Below are 26,746 nucleotides of genomic sequence, written 5' to 3' on the forward strand. Positions count from 1 at the left end.
CTGAAAACATGATCTGTTGGTGGGCCTTGAGGACTGGAGTTGGGGAACCCTGCTCTAGAGCAGTGGTCCCCAACTTTTTTTGCACCAGGGACCGGCTTCAAGCAAGACCATTCTTCCATGGCCCGGCAGGGCTGGGATGGAGGTGTGACAGGGGTGGGGCTTTGGTCATAAGGGGGCGGGGCTATGGATGCGGTTGTAGTTTAGCAGTGCATACTTTAATTATAACATTTATAATGTGACTCAACTCACCATAGGTTTTGAATGAGTGGGAGCACCTGGCTTGTTTCTCTGTTTCAGTGGGAGCACTGGCCTACTTCTACTGATGACCGTCACTGCTAATGATGATTGGAACCTACAAGGAAATGGAGCATTGAGCACTTAAGAAAAATTGTACCCTTGTATTTATGGCTCTGCTCCCACTCTCCCTCCCATGTATTTATGGCTCCGCTCCCACTCTCCCTCCCTTGTATTTATGCCTCCATCCCATGTATTTATGGCTCCGCTCCCACTCTCCCTCCCTTGTATTTATGCCTCCCTCCCATGTATTTATGGCTCCGCTCCCACTCTCCCTCCCTTGTATTTATGGCTCCCTCCCATGTATTTATGGCTCCGCTCCCACTCTCCCTCCCTTGTACTTATGTCTCCCTCCCATGTATTTATGGCTTCGCTCCCACTCTCCCTCTCATGTCTTTATGGCTCCGCTCCCACTCTCCCTCCCAGGCATTTATGGCTCCGCTCCCACTTTCCCTCCCATGTATTTATGGCTTCGCTCCCACTCTCCCTCCCAGGTATTTATGGCTCCGCTCCCACTCTCCCTCCCAGGTATTTATGGCTCCGCTCCCACTCTCCCTCCCATGTATAAATGGCTCCGCTCCCACTTTCCCTCCCATGTATTTATGGCTCCGCTCCCACTCTCCCTCCCTTGTATATATGGCTCCGCTCCCACTCTCCCTCCCTTGTATATATGGCTCCGCTCCCACTTTCCCTCCCATGTATTTATGACTCCGCTCCCACTCTCCCTCCCTTGCATATATGGCTCCGCTCCCACTCTCCCTCCCTTGTATATATGGCTCCGCTCCCACTCTCCCTCCCTTGTATATATGGCTCCGCTCCCACTCTCCCTCCCAGGTATTTATGGCTCCGCTCCCACTCTCCCTCCCAGGTATTTATGGCTCCGCTCCCACTCTCCCTGCCAGGTATTTATGGCTCTGCTCCCAACCAGGTATGTATGGCTGGGCTCCCCCATCATACTTACCCCTCACGTCGCTATCGCTGAACTTCCTTCCCGTCGCTGCGCATCCCTGCATCTCGCGGCACTACAGCTTCTTCCTGTGAGGAGCGGTCATGTGCTACCGCTCATTAAGGTCTATGAATATGGACGCCACCCCTATGGGAGATGAGTGGCGTCCATATTCATGACCTTAAATGAGCGGTAGCACGTGACCGCTCAGCGCTGGAAGAAGCTGCTGCGCCGATAGGGATGACAGGGTATCAGCTGCTACACCACAGCAGTCCGCGGACCGGCAAGAGCACCGCAACGGACCGGTGCTGGGCCGCGGACAGGTGGTTGGGGACCCCTGCTCTAGAGCTTCGAACAGAAAAAATCCCCCTCCCTTTTTATATTGTCTTCCTCTTTTTTATATTGTTTGTACTGGGAAATTGATTTATTTTACATGGTAAAAACGCTCACTTTATATTCATAATTATTAATGGACACAGTTCACTTAGATGTTTAAAATATTTATTAATAATAAAAATGATTTTAATGTGTTTCTGCTCCGCAGGTTCTCTTCCATATCTTCTTTTTTGAAGAAAGCTGGGATCCACTCATTTCTTTATTTTTTTCTTTAAATAATTTTTCAGTTGTTACCCGTTAATCTGTGAATAGAAATGAATTGATGATTAAGAAAGGGATCCTTAATGTATATGTTTAATTCTATACCGATAAAGACGTGTTAACCTTTTGTCAACCATGAACTGTGACATCATGCGTCATTTGATCGTTAGGCGCCATTTTTTGAATTTAGCATGTGCTTAAACCTTGCAAGCACCTTGTCTCTTCATATTGTATGTGGTATTTCCTGACGAAGGGGTCATTGGAACACCGAAATGCGTTGAATAAGCCACTGGAATATTTCAATAATTTCTGGAATTAATTTATTGCGGCAGCGCGGAGATAATCCACACTTCCTACTAAGCATACCTCTTCATAAGGTCGTGGATCGACCTGTGGATCTGCGGCAGCCGCCATCTTTACATGCCTGTATTCACCTGCACCAGGTGAGCAGTTTTCTTGGTGTCTCATCTTTGTGATACGTGGGATAAGACCCTATTGCGCTTTGTGTCTCCCCTCTTTCTTTTTCTATATATAGCAAACTGATGATACCGCTTAGAGTTTGTAAATCTTTCAATAAAAAAATTATACTTACATTTTATTTATTGTGTTCCCGCTCTGCTGAAGCAGCAGGTAAAAGCTCGGAGGAGCCAGCTGTATAGAATGGAGAAGAAAGGAAGGGAAGGTGTTGGTATCTTCCATTAAAAATATACTGAACAATATAGTATAAAGGGAAGACACAAAGTATATCTACCCATATTATGGGCCTTAGTGTAACAACATGTCACATACAACAATGGGGGAAGCTTTTCCTTACTTTGTTGGATGTCTCTCTGTTTCTCTATCACTTTTGCTGCTGGAGAAAAAGAAAAAGTGATCACAAATAAATATATCAATATAATAATCAGGAACAAATCCTAGCATCATAGGGATACAGACAATAAACATAATGTATGCCCTGTCTCATATACTTCACCACATCATATAGATTGCTAAGTATTAGCTCATTGAATACAGTTCAGATGCACTTGCAAGCGGACTGATCTGCCTGTGTAACTACCAGGACAAATCATTGTATAATTTTGCATCTAGAAGACAGCGTTTAGGACATAAGGGCACATCCATTTGTGGGAAGGGTTAAATACTTACATGTTTTGACAGTGGTCTGGTTCTTTCTTCTATAGCATTTTGGCATCCACCATTTATGTTTGTGTCTTAAAAAATCCAAACAAACAAATTGAGACTCATACAATTCACATCATCATTCTGATCAGTCTATGAGAATTTATACAGTGATATTGTCCTGTGTAATGTCCTATGATAATGTCACAATTAGTGATGGGTGAACCTCTGGATGTTTGGGTCCTGCGTGTTATGCCAAACGGTTAAAAAAAAAGCTCGGTTTGGGTACCAGAACAGTACCCGAAACCGAACCTAGACCCCATTCAGATGCATGGTATGCCCGAACACCCATTGTTTGCCATGCTGTCATTTGCAGCACAGCACAGCAAACACTGTCTGTGATCAGTCAGAGAGCTGCGGTTTCCAACACCAGCTATGAAAGTTTACCTCTGTTCATAGAGGCGTCGGCTGATTAGAGAGTACTATTCCCAGCAGCCAAGCCTGCTGCCGCTAATAACAGCAAGATCAGGTGTCGTTGATGGGAGTATTCATCAGTCAGTGCCTGCACTATAAATAAATACAATTTTTTAAAAAAAATGACGTGAAGTCTTTCTATTTTTGATTACCAGTATGGTAAAACTGACAGCTGCGAGCTGCAACATTTAGCTGTCAGCTTTAGCAAAGCTGGTTATCAACAATAGAGGGGTCCCAACGGCATTTAAAAAAATAATTAAAAAATATGGAATGGGATCCCCCCATTTTTAACAACCTGCCAAGAATTAATGCTTAGGAAGCCTATGGATAAAGTTATCTGACTGGATATAACTGCTATCCATGTATTCTTGAGTACATTTTTTTCCAGGAGACTCGGAGATGTTCTGGGAGTGTTGGCGAATACATTATAATCTCACTATCTGTCTACTTACAAGCGGATATCCTCATTGCTGCATTCTGATGTGGCATTAAACTTATCCACCTCCTCTTCCTCCTTTTCCTCCTCCTCCTCTTCATCATCCTCCTCCTCGTCATCCTCCTCCTCCTCGTCATCCTCCTTCTCCTCCTCCTCGTCATCCTCCTCCTCCTTCTCCTCCTCCTCCTCATCCTCCTTCTCCTCCTCCTCCTCCTCATCCTCCTTCTCCTCCTCCTCTTCGTCATCCTCCTTCTCCTCCTCCTCCTCGTCATCCTCCTTCTCCTTTTCCTCCTCCGACTCCTTCTCCTCCTCGTCATCCTCCTTCTCCTCCTCTTCATCATCCTCGTCATCCTCCTTCTCCTCCTTCTCCTCGTCATCCTCCTTCTTCTCCTCCTCGTCATCATCCTCCTCCTCGTCATCCTCCTTCTCCTCCTCCTTCTCCTCCTCCTCCTTCTCTTCCTCCTCGTCATCCTCCTTCTCCTCCTCCTCCTCGTCATCCTCCTTCTCCTCATCCTCCTTCTCCTCCTCCTCTTCGTCATCCTCCTTCTCCTCCTCCTCCTCGTCATCCTCTTTCTCCTTCTCCTCCTCCGACTCCTTCTCCTCGTCATCCTCCTTCTCCTCCTCCTCCTCGTCATCCTCCTTCTCCTCCTCCTCCTCGTCATCCTCCTCCTCCTCCTCTTCGTCATCCTTGTCATCCTCCTTCTCCTCCTCCTCGTCATTCTCCTTCTCCTCCTCCTCCTTCTCCTCGTCATCCTCCTTCTCCTCGTCATCCTCCTTCTCCTCGTCATCCTCCTTCTCCTCGTCATCCTCCTTCTCCTCGTCATCCTCCTCCTCCTCCTCGTCATCCTCATTCTTCTCCTCCTCCTCCTCGTCATCCTCATTCTCCTCCTCCTCGTCATCCTCCTTCTTCTCCTCCTCCTCGTCATCCTCCTCCTCCTCGTCATCCTCCTTCTCTTCTTCCTCCTCACTATTGGATATATAACATAGACATTATTTAGCAATTCTCGTAAACTGCCATTGTTTTTACAATTACTCATTTTATATGAGAAATTTCTCTAAAAACTTCTGAATTTCTATCCATCGTCACTGTTATCCTCCAGTTGCCAACTATTAGCAGAATGAAGGCTGCAATTTATAGTAGACTGTGTATGGAGGACGTAAACGGTTTCATAAAACTCCCAGGCATGATCGGTAAAAATCTCACTAAGAAAAAGTGTCCGTGTTACTGTCCGCCATGTCTGTCATGCCGCAAGATGCCTGGAGCAATGTGCACGCGCGCCTTAACTCATGGCTGTTGCTGGGTAACCATCCATCTCTGTCTGGTTCTGCAATCCGCTGTATTCCTGGAACACCTAATCATGTGACTTCTATGTTCCAGCCCTGCTCTGATTCTGCAATCCGCTGTATTCCTGGAAACCTCTGATCATGTGACCTCCTCTATGGTTCTACCCAGGCTGTTCTAGCGATGCTCTCTAAGATCCTGGAGGATCTGAACACAAAGTTCCTCCCAGGTCATGACCCGGAAGTACTGGTGCTATGGTGCTATATCAGACCGCCCCTCCCTATGGTCAGGGCCTGAGTATCGTGTTGCTTCCCTGCATGGCTGCTTGGCCTGCTGGGTCGCTCCTGTATTCTGTGCCCCTACACTTTGCTCTGTCGTGCGTCTCTGCACACGCTCTGTGCTTGTACTCTGACTCCTGTCTCGTGCCATGTCTTGTGTTGTCTCTCGTGCCATGTTTGTCCTTGCCTTGCCTTGTAGTACCTCCGCTGTTCTCTGCTTTAGCCTGTTTTGCCATGTCTGGTCTTTGCAATTTTGAGCCTTGTAGTACTTCTCATGTTTCTTGTCTCTGCCTGGTTTTCAGTACTCTGCCCTTTGGTGCTCTCTTGCACATTTCCATGTCTAGTCTCAAGGCTCTGCCATGACCTGGCTCTGGGCTTCGGCCTACGCTCCGTTGCTAGACTCTGTCCTATCGTGCTCTCTTGCACATTTCCACGCTAGTCCCAAGGCTCTGCCTTGGCCCGGCTCTGGGCTTCGGCCTACGCTCCGCTGCTAGCTCTGTTCTTGCTCTGACCTGGCTCTGTTTCTGCCTATGTTCCACACCATGTCTTGCCTTGTTTCTCGCCTAGCCTTGTCTTGTTTCTTGCTTTGCCTTGCTTTGTTGCTTCGTGTGCCCTTTGCATGCACCTGGCCTTCCTAGCCTCCTGCTTGTGCCTCAGCCGTGCCCGCCCTAGTCGTGCCCGCCTGCTTGTGCCTCAGCCGTGCTCGTCGGTCAGTGACAGCTGTGTCGCCTGCTATGCCTCAGCCGGGTTCGCTGGAGTCTTGCCCGCTTGTTAGTGCTGCAGACCGATCAGCTAGCCAGTGCCTCAGCCGTGCTCTCTGTGCTTCCTTGCACTTCACGCTGTTTCTGCACTCTGTTCTACGTGCTCTCTATAGCACACGCAGGTCCTCGCCTGCCCTTGGCATACCTCCCCGTGCTTCTCTAAAAGTACGCGCAGGTTTTGCCATGTACCCTGTCGTGCCCTCTAGCACGCACAGGTCCTAGTCTGTACCATGTCTTGAATCCTGACCCTGGCGTGCCTCTCTGCATGCGCAGGACTCTGCTTTTAAATTCTGTCCCTGGCATGCTCCTCGGCATGCGCAGGCCTCCGTCCGTGAACCTGACCCTGGCGTGTTCCTTCGCAAGCGCAGGACTCTGCTCTGTACCTTTCTCTGGCGTGTCCCTCTACACGCACAGACCTCCATCCTTAAACCTGTCCCTGGCGTGCCCTTTGCATGCGCAGGCCTCCGTCCTTGAATGAACCCTGGTGTGTCTCCCAGCACGCACCCTGCCTTGAACCCTGGCTTGCCTGCCGGATTCCCGAAACCTGCCGACCGCTGCCAGAGGTCCGGAACCAGATTACTGCGGCCTGATGTCCGGACCTGATTTCCGTAGCCTGATGCCTGGATCCTGTCGGTCGTTGCCAGTAGTCCGGAGTCCGATGCCATCGCACCCTGTCTTGGATCCTGGCGTGTCTCCTTGCACGCACCCTGCCTTGGACTCTGGCGTGTCTCTCGGCGTGCACCTTGTCTTGGACTCTGGCGTGTCCTAGCATGCATCCCTCCTAGGAACTCGTGTGATCCCTAACACGTACCCTGCCCTGGACTCCGGTATGTTTTCTGCACGTGTGATGTCTGAACTTTAGGCGTGCCCTTGCTCGCACCTTGCCGTGTTTCACCGTTGGTGCCCTGCATCTGATTCTCTGTTTTTGCCTTGTATCTGATTAAAATGTGTAACCACGTTTGCTGATGAAATCCTGTGACTTCGCTTTATGTTTCGTTTCCTGTTCGTCCTGTTGCTAGACACTCAATAGTGTCTCCCTGAGCTGGCCGTCTGGTCCAGCTGCCGTGGTGGCTCACCCCCTTGGTCTTGCCCCTGACACTCCCTGTACAGGGGGTGGGTTCTCACTAGGTTCGCTCGCCCTAGGTGAGTGCCACGGCCCAGAGGGTCCACTCTAAAAGGAAAAACGACTCAGCGTAAGCTGACGCTCGTCACACTCACAGCAATCAACCAGATCACTGCTCTTCATTTTAAAGGAAATTGAGATGTTGAAATCTGGATTCTGATTGGCTGTGAAGGGTCACACTGATACTTTGTCTTAGAAGAGTATTTATACATGAGCGTGCCTGTGTCTGCTGATGGTGGCACAGTGACAATGAGGGGATGTGAAATCCTCATGAATTTCCAACTCTTTCTTACATCATTTCCCCTTGTAGATACAGTACATTGATTATGGCAATAGTATATCTGAGGGAACAGCTCAGAAATATGACTCTGTTTATAATACCAACTTACAAGATGGTCTCCAGGGTAGGCGCGCGGGATGCTCTTCCAAATTTGTTTTTCCTATAAGAGAACATACAGCTCTGGTTAGAATCATAACACACTGGCTCATCATCTGCGGCTTTTTATAAGTCACTTTCCTTATATGTCTTGTGGTATTTGTTGCTGTTTTGGCACAGAATTCATCAAAATAATGTGCGTGATTCATGAATTTGTCGCAAAGTAAAAAATAGGCTTTTTTCGTCTTTTGAACTGCGTTTGTGATGTTTGGTCTCATATTTTGGAGTACTGAAAAACACACCAGAGGGAGGAAGAAGGAGACTAGAGAGAATCTGTGCCAAATCAGGTGAAAATATCTGGAATTGTTAAAAAACAGCCACAAAGCAGCAAAAATTAGAAAAAAGGCGAGCACATGTAAAATTGACTTAAAAAAGGTGCAAATAATGAAAAGGGTAAAAAACAACAAAAAAAGGTGCCAACACACAAAAGTAGACATAAAGTGGACACAAAGGTGGTGATGAATCTGGGCCACGATGTATATAACCTGTCCCTCAGATAACAGCATGGACATAACCTCCAGAATCTCTCCAGCTCTGCCATCACATAGATTGTGCTACACAGAAGGATGATCCTTTAATCTCAGGCTCCAAGACAACATTTGGTTGGTCAAGAGTCCGGATAAATTTGGGGCATTACTGTAATTGGCTCCTGACCGTATTGTTATTCTACGAATAAAAGGGATGAGGAACAGTATGAAGAATTAATTTGGGTCTAAGTTCTTTATTATTGAAAGCAATGTCATCCTTCTTATGGAAACAGTGTAAATGCCCCTGAGTGGGAGCAGTAACGCCATGATATCACCACCATGGAGTCCTTCCCTTATTGGGACACATACTACTCCTATATGAATGTGGAAGATATAATAAGATACATACTCGAATTCTACCTCCCATAGCTCTATGCTGACTCTCCATCTATTAAAGAAAAAGAAAACAGAATGAATAATATTACACATACACAGTCACCATGATGGTAGGAAGAGGAATGATACTATTGAGCCTTAATATAACCAATGCAGACTCATAGCGAACATCTCTGTGGTGGATCATTACAGGGAGAGTCCAGGAGGATCAATAATCCCAGTTATATGATATACATACAGCTCATGCAGGAACTCCTTGTACTCCTTGTACTCCTCTTCTAACGTCATCCTACTGAAGAGAAGGAAGACAATTAGGAATTATTGTATCTGCTCCATAGCTGATAACAGATCATCAATGATCACTAAAATGTACAACTGTTGTATGTCAGAAACCTGGCGTAGTGTAAGGCCCTGTTCACATGTACGTGTCTCCAGGGCGTCTGGCAGCCGTTTTCACCCGTACTGGAGACATATATCCACACGTACCCATTACAACCTATAGGGCTGCTCATATGTCTGCGTTTTACCAGCAGCACAGATGACAGAGGCCAATACCAGTCTATGGGTCCATGTACAACACATATAGCACACGAATGGCATCCATGTGTCATCCATGTGCAGTCCGTGTATATTTAACACTGCAAGTATAGAAGCTTTGGAATTGATTTTTATAAAGCCATACTGGAAAAAAACGGATGTCACATGGATGGCACACGGGTGACCCACTGACGTATCATTGATGATACACTGATAGCACTCGGGTGACACTGGGGACACACTAATGACACCAAGTTATCGCCAACTGTGGTACTTTACAAATCATTAAAATGTAATCTTTAATGCAATACTAGAAAAAATATTTATACAAAAAAACACTAATTAGAGTAATATGGGAGTAATTACTCCATTTTTATACTATTTAATTAAAGTTTATATTTTAACAATTTGTAAAATATCACAATTGGTGGAGAATTGGTTTCTAAATAGTGTGTACTCTAATAACAAAATAACGCTTTGAGCTTTCTCAAGGATGACACACTGATGGCTCACTGATACTACACTGACAGTACACTGATACTACACCGACAGTACACTGATACTACACTGACAGTACACAGATGGCTCACTGATACTACACTGACAGCACACAAATACTACACTGATAGTACACTGATGACTCACTGATTCCACACTGACAGTACACTGATGACACACTGACAGTACACTGATACTACACTGACAGTACACTGATGGCACATTGATAGCTCAGTGATGACACACTGACAGTACACTGATGACACACTGACAATACACTGATGACACACTGACAGTACACTGATGGCACACTGACAGTACACTGATCCAAAACACTGATGACACCGATACTATTTTTTCCGGTATTGGTATTATATGGACGTGTGAAGGGGGCCCACAATTTCCTCCCACCATGAATGAATTTCCCAAAAATGGGACACTAAATCTGCCACATCTGAACTTGCCCTTCGGCTAATGCTCGGCGGTAATAGAGTCACCCGGTCATTCTGACATGGATCTGCAATGTTTCCCTGTGGGAAGCAGAATTGCAGGAGATTACGGGTGACATGGAAGGTGACTCTCCGCCATCCAGTGGCTCCAGTGTATCAGAGAAATTGCAGATTTAGGGTAAGTAAGCATTTACCTCATTCTCCTCACTAGATTCTCGCTCATAAACTATAAAATAATAGAAAAAAAAGAATTATAGCAGACATTGAATTTCATTCCTGTTTTGATATTTGTAAAGAATTGCAGGGATTAACTACATAACGATTCCATTATTAAAATGAAGTGATGTCCTGACATTACAGGGTTAACACCTATAGATAAAGGAGAACCTATCAGAACATAATAAAGGACACAAAAAAGAGGCTAATACAACGTTTCCTTCCACTTTACTCCCGACTGCAGCCCTCTACTGAGTGTCCCCTCGGCAGGCACCATGATGTCACTGTGTGATGTCATCCCATTTCATGGATTACTAATCCCCAGTAACAGCAGTAACTGTCAGGAGTGACAAAAACCTACAACCAATCCCATATCCATGAAATAGGGTTTTAAGGGATTGTGCAGGACTGGAAAAACATAACTGCTTCCTTCTAAAAACAGCGCCGCACCTGTCCACGGCTTGTGTTTGGCATTGTAACTCGGCTTCATAGAGATGAATAGAGCTGAACTGTAATCCCGGACACAACCAACAGACAGGTGTGGCGCTGTTTTTTGAAGAAAAGAGACAGAATTTTTCAAATCTTGTACAACCCTCTTAGATTCTTTACCTTAAATCAAAACTTTATCAATGTAATCACCTAAATATAAAGCACATAGCCTCTTCACAGAGGAAGAGGACAGGAGTTCTAGAGCCACCCATTAGAGGAGGCAATCCTAAAAGTCAATATCGGCCCTTTCATGAGCCTTGGCACATGACTTTGGATAGGAAACCAAACCAGAAGCTGCATTTACAATCAAGTACTTTGGATTTTTTACTCCTTATTAGCACAAAGCTATCGCCAATAGGTGGCGCTAGAGCTCCTGTCCTCTTCCTCTGAACAGGCACCCTGCATATTAAAATTCCCAGAGGAGCATTACTTGGCGCCTCCCCACACCAACTTGGCGCCTCCACAAGGGACAACGTTACCCCTTAGACCCTCTAAATGTTATGTAACTGTTACAAAATGGTAAAAATTAAATATTAATGGTAGTTATTTCTATATTCCTAATTATACCTAATCTATACATTGCACTGTATTGTTCACATGGATGGTGGAGGATACAAAGAGAGAAGGCCGGTTACATAGATGACACAGTTTAAACATTAGCAAAAAATAAAGTTGAGATATTAGAGAATGAGGGAAATGAGGAGCGAGAGTCACAGACACATGGGATATAATAGGACACAAATCAGGAGCTAAAGTCACAGACACATGGGATATAATAGGACATAAATCAGGAGCGAGAGTCACAGACACATGGGATATAATAGGACACAAATCAGGAGCTAATATAAATGATGTTACTTACACTCCACTAACTGAAACCCTCAGAGAAGTTCCGTTCGGCAGTTGATTCTATGTCATCGTGATGTCACAACATTCCGTGACCTCATAACCGGCAGCCACCTACAGCCGATGCTCTATACATGAAATAGGCTTCTCACGACTTATGGGCACAACTGGTTTTGGCCTTAAAGGGGTTCTCCGAGAAATGTAATAAAATAAATAAATACACAAATAATAAACAGTTTTCTAAATACTTTTATTTAGCAAAAAGCTATGCTTTATGGACTGCGCCCTGTCAGGATTTTTGCATGAAAGAGTGGTCCAAAATTCAAGTTGAGAGGTGTAAGAAGCTCTTGATGGTTATGGGAAGCCACTGATTGCAGTTATTGTTTCCAAAGGTGTGCAACCAAGTATTAAGATGAGGGTGCCAACAATTTTGTCAAAACTTCAGTTTCTGGAACAATTTCAAGGGTTCCAACACTTTAGGCCATTATTGTGTGTGTAATATGTATACACAGCAGTCTCGGCGTCTTCTATGTGATATAGCCGTATATACACCCTTCTAGGTGTATCCTGTCCTGTGTCATGTATATAGCTATAGTGCGGTGTTAACATAGTGGGTAATATTTATATATTGAGCTTTTTTTCTCATACCGAGTCAGTATGGGAAAAAAATATTGCACTTCCTCATTCAATAGTATCTGATAAAAAGAAAAAACCTGATAAAAATAAAATATCGAATAGCACACACCCAATTTATACGTTTGTGTGCATGAGCCCTTATTCCATGTATATATACACTGCACAGTACGGGTTCTCCTGTCCTGTATACTGGGTATAAGGGCTCATTCACACTCCTGTATAAAATATTGATCTGATGTTGCTTCAGAAAAGTTGGACAAGTGGAATCCGTATGACTGAACTTATGCCATGCGAGTGTGCAATTTGTTTTCTCCCCCAGTATCCGTATGACATCTGTGCGACATGCATATGCAATGTGTTCTTAACATCATCTTTTACATACTATAATTCACTATGTAATTTAAAACTAGTTTACAAACTAATAAAGCAATCTTATATACAGATATGGATAGAATAGATATAATAAACTCTAAAGTTGGCTCTGAAGGATCTTTAGCCTTGTTTAACCCCTTTCTGACATCGGATGTTATATTCCGTCCACATGCCCTGGGCCAATTTGACCATGGACGGATCATTACTTCATCGAGATCGGCCGCGCTCACGGGGAGTACGTGGCCGATCGCAGCCGGGTGTCAGCTGATTCTAACAGCTGAAACCCGGCATTAGGTGCCAGGAGCGGTCACAGAACGCTCCCGGCACTTTAACCCCCAAAATACTGTGATCAAACAAGATCGCAGCATTCCGGGAGCCGACACAGTGCTAACAGCCCCTCTGTCTTTATATCAGAGACCCCGCAGCGTAACATGGGGTCCCGATTGTTGCCATGGTGGGTTACCAGAGCTGGGAAACTTGTTGATCATGCACAGTGCAGCGCTGACAGCTTCTATGGCATGCAGATGCTGTTTCATCAGGATGCTATAGAAGCGATCAGCCTGCAAAAAAATGATTGTCCCATAGTGGGACAAAGTGTAAATGTTAGGAAAAATTAAAAAAATATTTTTAAATAATTGAAAAAATATTTAAAAATAGAATAAAAAATAAAAAATCAATATACAGTGTGAGCCATTTATATAAATACACCAAAATAAAATGGGAATGGTTGGTGATATCAACTTCCTGCTTGTGACACATTACTATATGGGAGGGGGAAAACTTTTCAAGATGGGTGGTGACCATGGTGGTCATTTTGGTTCCAACTTTATTCTTTTCAATGGGAAGAGGGTCATGTGACACATCAAGCTTATTGCTAATTTCACAAGAAAAACAAAGGGTGTGCTTGGTTTTATCACAACTTTAGTCTTTCATGAGTTATTTACAAGGTTCTCTTTGTTTACAGCTATTGACATGTCGCAGAGGTTAACACGTAAGGAGCGGATAGAAATTGTGTTGATGTCTGGTGAACGCAGTACCCGGGTCATTGCAGCAGATTTCAATGCAAGAAACCCTACGCAAGAAAACGGTCACCATTCCCATTTTATTTAGGTGTATCCATATAAATGGCCCACCCAAAAAAGTTTGCTAAATCATCACTAAACATAATGTTCTGTGTAAATTGAGGGTCCTATTCCAATTTTTGTTTTGCCCATTCTGCAAATTCAGCGCGCTGATCTGGGTCACCAACCACTCCCATTTTATTTAGGTGTATCCATATCATTGGCCCACCCTGTATATTCTATCACTAAATAAATATTTGAATGAAGAAAAAAATCTAAACAATAAAAGTACACATATTTGGCATCACCGTGTCCACAACAACAAGACCTATAAAACTGTCTCACTAGTTAACCCCTTTAGTGAACACCATTAAAAAAAGGCAAAAAAAAGATCTATCATCATACTGCCGAACAAAAAGTGGAATAATACGCAATCAAAAAGATGGATATAAATAAAAATGGTACCGCTTAAAACGTCATCTTGTCCCGCAAAAAACGAGCCGCAAAAGCGCCAAAACATAAAAAACTATATAAATGAGGTGTCTCTGTAATCGTACTGACCCAAAGAATAAAACTGCCTTATCAATTTTACCATACACGGAATGGTATAAACCCCCCCCCCCCAAAAAAAAGAAATTCATGAATTGTTTTTTGCTCTTTCTGCCTCCCAAAAATCTGATCTTAATTCCAGCCAATTTTGCATTGAAAAAGTAAAAGGGCGCTCCTTCCCTTCCAAGCTCCGCCATGCGACCAAACAGTGGTTTACCCCCACATATGGGGTATCGGCGCACTCAGGACAAATTGCACAACATCTTTTGGGGTCCAATTTCTCCCATTACACTTGGGAAAATCAAAAAAATTGGATCTGAAGTAAATTTTTTGTGAAAAAGTTAAATGTTCATTTTTTGTTAAAAATTCCAAAAACTACTGTGAAGCACCTGAAGGGTTAATAAACTTCTTGAATGTGGTTTTGAGCACCGGGAGGGGTGGAATTTTTAGAATGGCGTCACTTTTGGGTATTTCCTATCATATAGACCCCTCAAAGTGACTTCAAATGTGATGTGGTCCCCCCAAAAAAATGGTGTTGTAAAAATGAGAAATCGCTGTTTAACTTTTAACCCTTATAACTTCCTAACAAAAGAAAATTTTGGTTCCAAAATTGTGCTGATGTAAAGTAAACATGTTGGAAATGTTACTTATTAAGTATTTTGTGTGACATATCTCTGTTATTTAAGGGCATAAAAATTCAAATAAATTTTACCACTATCATGAGGTACAATATTTCATGAGAAAACAATGTCAGAATCACCGGGATCCATGGAAGCGTTCCTCCAGAGTTATTACCTCATAAAGGGACAGTGGTCAGAATTGTAAAAATTGGCCTTGTCATTAACATGCAAACCACTCTTGGGGGTAAAGATAATAAATAAATAATTTACAAGAAATATGTGGGTGCCCCCTCTGTTTCATAACCAGGAAAGGTAAAGCAGACAGCTGTAGGCTGCTATTATCAGGCTGGAAAGGTCCATGGTTATTTGGCCCTTCCCAGCCTAAAAATACCAACCCGCAGCTGCCCCAGAATTGGCTCATCACATTAGATACGCCAATTCTGGCGCTTTCCTGATTGCCCTAGTGTGGGGGGGATCACTGGTATTTCCTGCTAGGCCACAAGTCCAACTAACAAAGTCAAGTAATGCTCTATGGGCTTCCCTCACACTAGCTGTCCCTCGTTCCTTTTACTGCACAGACCCGGACTGAACCCTAACAGGTAATCTCTACATGTGTTGTGGCTGTCGAACAGTCGCAAGACCTGCAGGCGCGAAAACTAGAACATAGTATTTGAGTACGCAGAAGTCACTTGGTTAGTATCCAAGCATGCTCGGATAACACCTTAAGCCTCTTTCACACTTCCGTTTTTGAAAATCAGTCAAGATCCGCCGATTTTCAAAAAAAACGGATCCGCCATTTTTCTTTGCGGATCCGTTTTTTTTCCCATTGACTTTCATTATTGGCGTATCTTGACGGACGGGTGGCATCCGTTGTCATCAGAACTAAAACGGATCCGCTATCCGTCCTTTTTAACTGATACAAAAAACTTAAGTGTGAAAGAGGCCTTATCTGACCACGTTTGCTCATCACTAGCAGTAATGTTACTTACTGCTATTCACATTCACAGTCACCGGATTGGGGGGGAATGCTGCATGGGGAACAATTTTTAAAATAAATTGGTGAACAAGTGACATTGTGTTTTTTTTTTTTTCTGTTTGTGTTTTTCCATTAGTGGACTACGACGGATTTGGTGGACTGTGGCAGATTCCCTTGATGACGGCGGACCTGTGTGGCTTTCTTTTTTTTTCAAACAGAAATTGGTGAACCGGGAAAAGTGTCGGAGAGTGTTTTTTCAATAAAATTTATTTTTCTGTCTGTGTGTATTTTTTTCCATAACTTTTTTAGTAATGGGGGTGTCTGATATACACCTTTCCATTACTAACCTCAGGGCTTGATGCCAGCTGTGATTTTTGACATGCGCAGCTCATTGTCTCTGCTGAACATCCGGTAGGACGCTCGCATCATGCCAACATTCAGCATGACACCATGGTGCAGGGCCGCCATCAGGGCATTACTGCCCTGATTGACGTATGGGGCCCACAGTATCGGGCCCCCTCTCTTCTGCTCACCGGATCCCAGCGGCAGGATTCTGCTCGTGCAGTAACTCAACCTGCCCTCCGAGACTCAGGTTCAGTTAATAGAATGTTCATTTCATACAGTTCCTAGTTAACAATTAATGGCTGGTTATCGATTAATTATATCTTCTTTATCATTTCTTGCAAAGCTGTATAAGAACATTTCGACTGAGATTGTAAAATGCAGAACCCAGCCTTCCTCCTCCAAAACCAACTTCTCCACCATTACAGAAGATTGACTCTCCACTCCACTCTCAAGATCACATCTCACCACCTGTGCACTTGACCCGATCCCATCCCGCTTCATCCCAAACCTCACCACAGTCTTCATCCCAACCCTAACCCATCTCTTCAACCTATCACTAACAACTGGTGTTTTCCTTTCAAGTTTTACACATGCCTCAGTCACACCTATCCTCAAAAAGCCCTCTCTTGACCCATCCTCTGTATCTAGCTATCGCCCTATATCACTTCTCCCCTATGCCTCAAAACTACTGCAACAACACGTCCATCTTGACTGTCCTCCCACCGCTCTTCCTGCTTCATTTTTGACAGCTTACTATCTGGCTTCCAGCCACAACACTCCACTGAAACTGCCCTGAGGTCACCAATGACTTATTAACAGCCAAGGCCAAGAGACACTACTCTGTCCTCCTCCTCCTCCTGGACCTGTCCTCTGCCTTTGACACAGTGGACCATTCCCTATCACTACAGACCCTCTCATCTCTTGGTTTCACAGACTTGGCCCTATCTTGGATCACATCATACCTAACCAACCGGATATTCAGCGTCTCCCACTCGTACACCACCTCCTCACCTCGCCCCCTATCTGTCAGAGTCCAGCAAGGTTCAGTCCTAGGGCCCCTGCTCTTCTCCACCTTCGGCCTCGGACAGCTCATAGAATTTCACGGCTTTCAGTATCACCTCTATGCTGGTGACACACAGATCTACATCTCTGGACCAGATATCACCTCCCTACTAACCAGAATCCCTCAGTGTCTGTCCGCTATTTCATCCTCCTTCTCCACTAGATTTCTAAAACTTAATACGGACAAAAGAGAATTCATCATCTTTCCCCGATCTCACGCGACTTCCCCCCACGGACCTATCCATTAAACGGCTGCCCACTCTCCCCAGTCCCACAAGCTCGCTGCCTTGGGGTTATCCTCAACACTAATCACTCCTTCAAGCCACATATCCAAGCCCTTTCCACTTCCTCCTGACTTCAACTCATAAATATTTCACGGATCCGTAAACGGATCCGTGCATTCCTCAACCAAGAATCTGCAAAACCCTAGTGCATGCCCTCATCATCTCCCGCCTTGACTACTGCAACCTCCTGCTCTGTGACCTCCCCTCTAACACTCTCGCACCCCTCCAATCTATTCTAAACTCTGCTGCCCAACTAATCCACCTGTCCCCCCGCTATTCCCTGGTCCTCTCTGCCCCTGTACTAGTCGTGACTTGTATTGTTTAAGATTACTGTACTTGTATTTATTATGCATACCCCTCCTCACATGTAAAGCGCCATGGAATAAATGGCGATTTAATAATAAATAATAATTATTATATTATAATAATCAATCCGAAAGTTTGGACTGCCATCTAGTGGTGGTAAAGCTTACCTGCGCATAGGAAAGGAACTTTTTTTTTTCTTTTACAAATTTTATAATAAAAAAGAGACAATACATACAAGACAATACATGTAACAATACATACGTCTGTATTGCAGGTTTGACCATCACACTGGAGAGTGTACGGATCAATATAGTCATTTTTTTATGAAAACCAATAGTAAAGAATGTTAATAATAATTAATCATGTCGGTTTTCAAATCGATCAGCTGCGATCAGGTTTGGCAGGATATAAACTTTGAACAGAGCTGGAAATCACAGCTCTGCTTAATGTGTAATGGCCGATGCCACGTACTGCACATCAGATTTATGACAATAAGGATTTAGTCATTGATATTATATGCCTGGACAGACCCTCTGCATTGGATCTATCACTGCTACCTTCTTGGATAGTTAGCTGTATAGCCTAACTACTGCAACTGTAATGAAGCCTTTCCGTTACTGATGTCTGAATTATTTTCCTCCACTTATAATGAATGTCCCCTGTTCCATTGTTTTAAATACATCTGTATAGACGTGTGTACTATCAAGAAAGACCACCGAGGAAAGGGATCACCCCTCTAAGGGTAAGTTCACACTAGGCATTTTTGCAGCTTTTTTAATGCAAATTTTCAGTTCCGTTTTACACTATCAGCAAAGTCTATGAGATTTCAGAAATCTCATGCACACAGTTTTTTTTTTTGTCATCAGGATTTTGTGTGTTGCATGGTTTTTTGCACAATGGAGCAAGTCACTTTCAGCATTTTCACCCATTGAAATGAATCATAAGAGTTGGAAGGGACCTCCTGGGCCATCTGGTCCAACCCCCTGCTCAAAGCAGGATTCGCTAAATCATCCCAGACAGATGTCTGTCCAGCCTCTGTTTGAAGGCTTCCACTGAAGGAGAACTCACCACTTCTCGTGGCAGCCTGTTCCACTCGTTGATCACTCTAAGTGTCAAAAAGTTTTTTCTAATATCTAATCTGTGTCTCCTCCCATTCAGTTTCATCCCATTGCTTCTAGTCTTTCCTTGTGCAAATGAGAATAAAGATAATCCTTCTACAATGTGACAGCTCTTGAGATATTTGTAGACAGCTATTAAGTCTGCTCTCAGTCTTCTCTTTTGCAAACTAAACATTCCCAAATCCTGCAACCTTTCCTCATAAGACAAGGTTTGCAGACCGGTCACCATTCTGGTCGCTCTTTTCTGAACTTGCTCCAGTTTGTTGATGTCTTTTTTAAAATGTGGTGCCCAAAACTGGACACAATATTCCAGATGAGGTCTGACCAAAGAGGAGTAGAGGGAAATAATGACTTCACGTGATCTAGACTGTTTGCTTCTGTTAATACATCCTAGAATTGCATTTGCCTTTTTTGCTGCTGCATCACACTGTTGACTCATATTCATTCTGTGATCTATTAGTATACCCAAGTCTTTTTCACATGTGCTGTTGCTTGGCCCTATTCCTCCCATTCTGTATATGCTTTTTTCATTTTTATTGCCCAGATGTAGTACTTTGCATTTTTCCCTGTTAAAAATCATTCTGTTAGTTGCTGCCTACTGCTCCAGTTTATTTATATCTTTTTGAATCCTCTCTCTCTCTTCTCTAGTATTAACTATCCCTCCTAGCTTTGTGTCATCAGAAAATTTAATCAGTTTACCCTCAATTCCTTCATCTAAATCGTTGATAAAGATGTTGAACAATACAGGGCCCAGGACAGAGCCCTGTGGTACCCCACTTGAGACATTCTTCCAACTGGATGTGCAGCCATTTATGACCACTCTTTGGGTCCGATCACTAAGCCAGTTATGAATCCACCTAACAGTTGCCTTGTCTATTTCATACTTAGTCATTTTTTCAGTAAGGATTGTATGAGATACTTTGTCAAATGCTTTGCTGAAGTCAAGATATACTATATCTACAGCATTTCCTTGATCAGTGATTCCGTCATAGAAGTAAATTAAGTTAGTCTGACATGACTTATTAGTTACAAACTCATGCTGGCTCTGTTTAATCACTTCATTCTTATCCAGGTACTGACATACATGTTGTTTAATAATTTGTTCAAAGATCTTTCCTGGTATAGAAGTCAGACTCACTGTCCTATAGTTGCCTGGGTCCACCTTCTTCCCCTTTTTGAAGATAGGAACAACATTTGCTCTTCTTCAGTCTTCTGGGACTTCTCCTGTTCTCCAAGAATTTTCAAAGATTATGGAGAGGGGTTCAAAAATTTCTTCTGCTATCTCCTTCAGCACTCTGGGGCGTAATTCATCTGGACCTGGAGACTTGAATTCATTTAGGTTAGCTAAGTGTTTCCTCACTATCTTTCTGTTTATAGATATCTTGGATTCTTCTATTCTGTTAATAGGACAGTGAAGAACAGTTGATGTTACATTTCCTTTCTGAGAGAAAACAGATGCAAAATAGGAATTTAAAAGTTCGGCTTTCTCAAGATCCTGTCTTACCATTTCATTATTTTCATCCTGAAAAAATCCTATAGCATCTTTGACTTGTCTTTTACTTTGGACATATCCCCAAAATCCTTTATTATTGCTTTTGACATCTCTTGCAAGCCTCAATTCATTGTCAGCTTTAGTAATCTGATATGTGCCCTGCAGGTTCTGCAGACAGCATTATATTCTTCCTGTGATATGCCTCCCTCTTTCCATTTTATAAACATTTCTTTCTTCCTTTTTAGCATGTGCTTAAATTCTGTGTTCATCCATCCTGGTTTCCTTAAATGCTTCCTATTCTTCCCTCTTTTCGGAATTGTTAACAACTGTGCTTTGAGAATTTCATTTTTCAAGATTTCTCATCCTTCCTGGACATTTTTGTCTTTAACCTCTTCCTGACATCCGACGTACTATTCCGTCCATGGGACCCGGGCCCCTATGCCCATGGACGGGATAGTACGTCTACCGCGATCAGCGGCGCCCACGTGGTGAGCGCCGCTGATCGCGGCCGGGTGTCAGCTGATTATCACAGCTGACACCCGGCACAATGTGTCAGGGGCGGTCACGGACCGCCCCCGACACGTTAACCCCTTGCACACCACGATCAAACATGATCGCGGTGTACCGGGGGTTAAAGGGAAACATCTGCAGGGAGGGGGCTCCCTCCGTGCTTCCCTGAGCCCCCCACGGCAGCGCAATGTGCAGCGCTGCTGCGGGGGGCTCCTTTCCTGCAGGCCCCCGAATCCAAGGTGGCGACGGGGGCCTTCGGGGGCCTGCAGGAAGCTGGCTTCCTCAGTGCCTGCAAAGCGCAGGAATGAGGAAGCCTTCTGCACTGCCTGTGACAGATCGCTGATCTGTCACAGTGATCTGTGATGTGACAGATCAGCGATCTGTCACAGGACAGTGATGTCCCACCTGGGACTATTTAATAAAGTTTAAAAAAAAATAAAAAAAGTGTTAAAATAATTTTAAAAAAATCGCCAAATCGCCTTCCGAGCCCTGACGTGTGTCCATACAGTAGTTTTCTCCCACATATGGGGTGTCAGCGTACTCAGGACAAGTTGGACAACAACTTTTGGGGTTCAATTTCTCCTGTTACCCTTGGGAAAATAAAAAAATTGGGGACTAATTGATCATGTTTGTGGAAAAAATACGATTTTTTTATTTTCATGCCCGGGCGTTATAAACTTCTGTGAAGCACTGAGGGGGTTCAAAGTGCTCACCACACATCTAGATAAGTTCCTTGGGGGGTCTAGTTTACAAAATGGTGTCATTTGTGGGGGGTTTCCACTGTTTAGGTACATCAGGGGTTTTCCAATCGCGACATGGTGTCCGATCTCAATTCCAGCCAAAAACGTCAAATGGCGCCGATTCCCTTCCGAGCTCTGCCATGCGTCCAAATAGTGGTTTACCCCCACATGTGGGGTATCAGCGTACTCAGGACAAATTGCACAATAACTTTTAGGGTCCTGTTACCCTTGGAAAAATAAGAATTGAGGGTGAAAAGATCATTTTTGTGGAAAAAATATGATTTTTAAATTGTACGGCTGTATGTTATAAACTTCTGTGAAGCCCTTGGGGGTCCAAAGTTCTCACCACACATCTAGATAAGTTCCTTAGGGGGTCTAGTTTCCAAAATAGTGTCATTTGTGGGGGGTTTCCACTGTTTTGGTACATCAGGGGTTTTCCAATCGCGACATGGTGTCCGATCTCAATTCCAGACAAAAACGTCAAATGGCGCCGATTCCCTTCCGAGCTCTGCCATGCGCCCAAATAGTGGTTTACCCCCACATGTGGGGTATCAGCGTACTCAGGACAAATTGCACAATAACTTTTAGGGTCCTGTTACCCTTGGGAAAATAAAAAATGGGGTGAAAAGATCATTTTTGTGGAAAAAATATGATTTTTTAATTGTACCGCTGTACGTTATAAACTTCTGTAAACCCCTTGTGGGTTCAAAGTTCTCACCACATATCTAGATAAGTTCCTTGGGGGGTCTAGTTTCCAAAATGGGGTCACTTGTAGGGGGTTTCCACTGTTTAGGTACATCAGGGACTCTCCAAACGTGACATGGCGTCCGATCTGAATTCCTGCCAATTTTGCATTGAAAAAGTCAAACGGCGCTCCTTCCATTCTGAGCTCTGCCATGCGCCGAAACAGTCGTTCCCCCCCACCTGTCAGGTATCAGCGTACTCAGGACAAATTGCACAATAACTTTTGCAGTCCAATTTCTTCTGTTACCCTTGGTAAAATAAAAAAAATTGAACCTGAATTATTTTTTTTGTGAAAAAAAGTTAGATGTTCATTTTTTTTAAATATTCAAAAAAATTCCTGTGACGCACCTAAAGGGTTAATAAACTTCTTGAATGTGGTTTTGAGCACCTTAAGTGGTGCAGTTTTTAGAATGGTGTCACTTTTGGGTATTTTCTATCATATAGACCCCTCAAAGTGGCTTCAAATGTGATGTGGTCCTAAAAATAAAATGGTGTTGTAAAAATGAGAAATCGCTGGTCAACTTTTAACCCTTATAACTTCCTAACAAAAAAAAAAAATGTAGGTTCCAAAGTTGTGCTGATGTAAAGTAAACATGTGGGAAATGTTAGTTATCAAGTTTTTTGTGTGCCGTATCTCTGTCATTTAAGGGCATAAAAATTTAAAGTTGGAAAATTGCGAAATTTTCTAAATTTTCGCCAAATATCCGTTTTTCTCACAAATAAATGCAAGTTATTTGAATGAAATTTTACCACTAACATGAAGTACAATATGTCATGAGAAAACAATGTCAGAATCACCTGGATCCATGGAAGCGTTCCAGAGTTATGACCTCATAAAGGTGCAGTGGTCAGGATTGTAAAAATTGGCCCGGTCATGAACGTGCAAACCACCCTTGGGGATGAAGGGGTTAAGGATATCCAGCCATCCTTAAAGACAAAAATGTGCAGGAAGGATAGGAAATGTATCAGGTTTTGCTGATTTTTTGTGCCAAAACCTGATTCTATAGAACAGAACTTTTTTTTCAACACTAAACTTTATCAACATGCATAAGAAACAAGTCTAGCATGCCAGAAACACAGCAAAAATGAGAGAGATCAGGTTTTGCTGCAGGAATTGGAAAACTTGCAAGGTCAGCAGTCTATCAAATACTTAATTTTCCCCACTGTATATACTGGCCCAAAGTACGCTCTGGCTGGCCTCCATTACATGAAGAGAGTCCTATGGATAAGTCATAAGAATGTAGGCAGACATATTTTTAGGTATGTGCCAACTATAAGAATAACGTATATTGAACACCAGGTAAATCTAACTTCAAAGGGAATCTGTCACCAATCTGTCACCAGGTTTTTGCTACCTCATCTGACAGCAGCACAAAATTAGGAAAAGACAGATTCCAGTGATGAGTCACTTAGCTTACTGTGGCAGATGTGACACAGAGTTCTTAGATACAGCACATACAATAGAAGAGCTGAAAAGCTGCCACGGGCCACACCACAGCTATGTACATTATCTATAGACAGTGAGCTGCTTATCACAGGAAGGGCGGAGTCGAACTTGGTGTCACCTGTTGCTGCAGTCTGAGCAGTGATAAAGTCCTGGTGAAAAAACCTTCATTATAAGTAAACAACAGCACACAGCCTCATAAGGGACACATCGATGAGTTACCCATTTAAACCCTACCTCATACTTTCTTCAGATTACATAGCGAAAGCCTGCTGATGGATTTCTTTAAATCTATAGATGTATTTCCATCCTTTGGCAATTAAAAGAAAACATCTGCTAATCCCTGATGAGTTGGTAATAATGGCCTGGTATCAATAGTCGTAGCAGCACAAAGCGAACACTCAGCCAGCAGCGAGATTTCTCCCCCTTCATGAGTCCGGAAGGGAGTGATCACAGCCTTCTTGGTCCGGCTCACGGACCGACCCACTGAATGTAACGTTTTTTTCTATAATTTATTCCCCCCATATTTTTTTTTAAGTACTTTACAAAAGTCCTCATTTAAAGGGATTTTTCCTTGTTAAAGGTCACCTTTACAGATTCCTGAGCAAAGAAAAATAGAACTTGGTTCCATGTGATTATGGGCCTTGTAACATGGAGCTATGACTTGTTACCCTTGTCTTCCGTCTCGTACAGTAACGGTCTCACCAGACTCCAGTTCATTCTTCTTCTGTTCATAAAGTTCTAACAGATACCGGTCCGGCTTTATGTTGGCCTCACGCAATTCTAACATGATCTTCTCCACTTTCTGGAGGTTTCTTGCATTCTTCATGCTCCGTCCTGCAATGTATAGTTTGAACTCTTCTAGTTCAATAAGTTTACAGGTGTCCTCCTCACAAATGTTCTTCACTTCTTTTGATTTGTCCACTTGAGGGAAGAAAACAAGACCAGACGACTTCTCAAGTGTCTCAAGAGGGACCTGAAATTCTGGCAACTGATGCTGAAAGCTGATGGGGACGTTGGGAACAATAAAAGCTCCTTCAGCTAGAGTCTCCTCAGAGGGCTTCCTCCTGGCGAGGATCACCTTGTACAGATGTGTGGGCACGGCTACATCATCACTGCCAATAACCTGAAATAAAAAATGAGCAAGAACATCTTCATTACACCAAAAACATCACAGTGCACCACCACAATTTGCAGTAGGCCTCTGTGCACCTACATGGAGACTTCCACATCGCCTCTCACACACCCCACCCATCTTCACTATTAAAGTTTAAACTTTAAGGACTTGTAAGATTTAGAAAACGAATATTAAAATGCCATCAAATAGCGAAAGAAGCTGCGGTGGGCATCTCTATTCCTGGGGACCCAACTTGCCCCCAATAATAGAAACTTTCAGCCCACTTATTTCACTGTTACCTGACAATTGGGTCCCGGGAAGCGGGGACTGCATTAATGGATAAATAGAAAATCAGCAAATACCTTTATTACAAATTAGATTGTTTAAAAGTGCCACCAACAAGGTGCATTCATTCTCACTAAGGCCGGTTTCACATTCGCGCTTTTGAGCGCAGCAACGGCCTGCGCACGGCCGCCGCTAAGCCCCGCCCCCTGCCCCGCCTCCACCGGTATCTCCGCCTCCGGGCGCATGACGTTGCATGCGTCGTGCGTCCCCTATCTTCATCACAGAGGGCGCAGGCCGTGCGCAGTCTGCGCACAGTCTGCGTTTGGTGGCGCATGTGTCCTTTTGACGGTGCGCCGAGCACAACCAAAATGCAACAGGTTGCATTTGGCGCTGCTCGGCGCACCGTCAAAAGGACGCATGCGCCGTCAAACGCAGACTGTGCGCAGATTGCGCACAGCCTGCGCCCTCTGTGATGAAGATAGGGGACGCACGACGCATGCAATGTCATGCGCCCGGAGGCGGAGATACCGGTGGAGGCGGGGCAGGGCTTAGCGGCGGCCGTGCGCAGGCCGTCGCTGTGCTCAAAAGCGCGAATGTGAAACAGGCCTAACCTGTCCGTCCAATGCCTAATGTCAGGTCTGTGGCAACAGAAAGAGAACCTGTCACCAGTAGTGTCATAACAACTAAAACTATGACTTTACTCAGCATCTGTGCTGCACTCCATAAATGCTTATATACCCCCTGTATACTCCCAAAAGAACCTTTAAAGTTCTCCCGCGTTGTATGAAAATCGGGTCAGTCCTGTCTGATGGCCATCGTTTCAGTCCTCTTGATCCCTCCCCCCCGGCTGCTGCTTGCCGCCCCCTTCCCCGGCTGCTGCTCGCCGCCCTCTTCCCTGACTGCTGCTCGCCGCCCTCCGCCCCGACTGCTGCTATCCGCCCTCCGCCCCGGCTGCTGCTCACCGCCCTCCTCCTTCAACTGACATGGATGATGCCTCACGTCAAGATTTCGCCAGGCAATGTGGATGCATCAAGGAGTCACCTACGTCAATTAAAGAAGGAGAACAGTGAGCAAGAGCCAGGGGGAGGGATGGGGAGGCCTGAAACCACAAATCCAGCCTTTATAGTGCCCACAGAATGATAATGAAATGGGGCAGCCCACTAGAAAAAAATTTGATGCAAAGTTACAAAGCATCAGAATTTTATAGTGCTCACAGAATTATAATAATGACATTGAGCAGCCTACTGAAAAAAAAGTGGAAGCCAAGTTACAGAGTATCAAAATTGTGTATTCTAATAAAGGAAGCTCCAGACTCTATAGTGCTGACAGAATGATAATGAACTGGAGTATCCCACTGGAAAAAAAAGAAGCCAAGTAAGAGAGTGTCAGAAGGGTGTACTCTAGTAAGGGAAAAAAGGAAGTTCCAGACTCTATAGTGCTG

The 26,746-nt window shown here is 44.1% G+C and overlaps 1 protein-coding gene across 3 annotated transcripts; it reads right to left on the reverse strand.

The window, feature by feature from the left end:
• Positions 1-1,724: 1,724 nt before the first annotated feature.
• Positions 1,725-24,570, reverse strand: LOC141095514 (uncharacterized). 3 transcript variants are annotated; one of them, XM_073581539.1, is made up of 10 exons: positions 24,141-24,570; positions 10,288-11,834; positions 8,848-8,901; positions 8,623-8,661; positions 7,700-7,750; positions 3,883-4,833; positions 2,984-3,048; positions 2,652-2,690; positions 2,430-2,488; positions 1,725-1,878 (listed from the first exon to the last, which is right to left on the reverse strand). In XM_073581539.1, exons 2-9 carry the CDS (start codon positions 10,314-10,316, stop codon positions 2,433-2,435), a joined length of 1,284 nt encoding a protein of 427 aa, XP_073437640.1. In that variant the 5' UTR covers positions 10,317-11,834; positions 24,141-24,570; the 3' UTR covers positions 1,725-1,878; positions 2,430-2,432. The 3 variants fall into 3 exon arrangements, with proteins under 3 accessions (XP_073437640.1, XP_073437639.1, XP_073437638.1); XM_073581538.1 differs by having other exon boundaries at positions 10,288-23,386; XM_073581537.1 differs by having other exon boundaries at positions 23,258-24,570.
• Positions 24,571-26,746: the final 2,176 nt, after the last annotated feature.

Source organism: Dendrobates tinctorius, unplaced genomic scaffold (genome assembly GCF_039654945.1).
Source record: "Dendrobates tinctorius isolate UK_male_01 unplaced genomic scaffold, ASM3965494v1 ptg000070l, whole genome shotgun sequence".
NCBI lineage: Eukaryota > Metazoa > Chordata > Amphibia > Anura > Dendrobatidae > Dendrobates > Dendrobates tinctorius.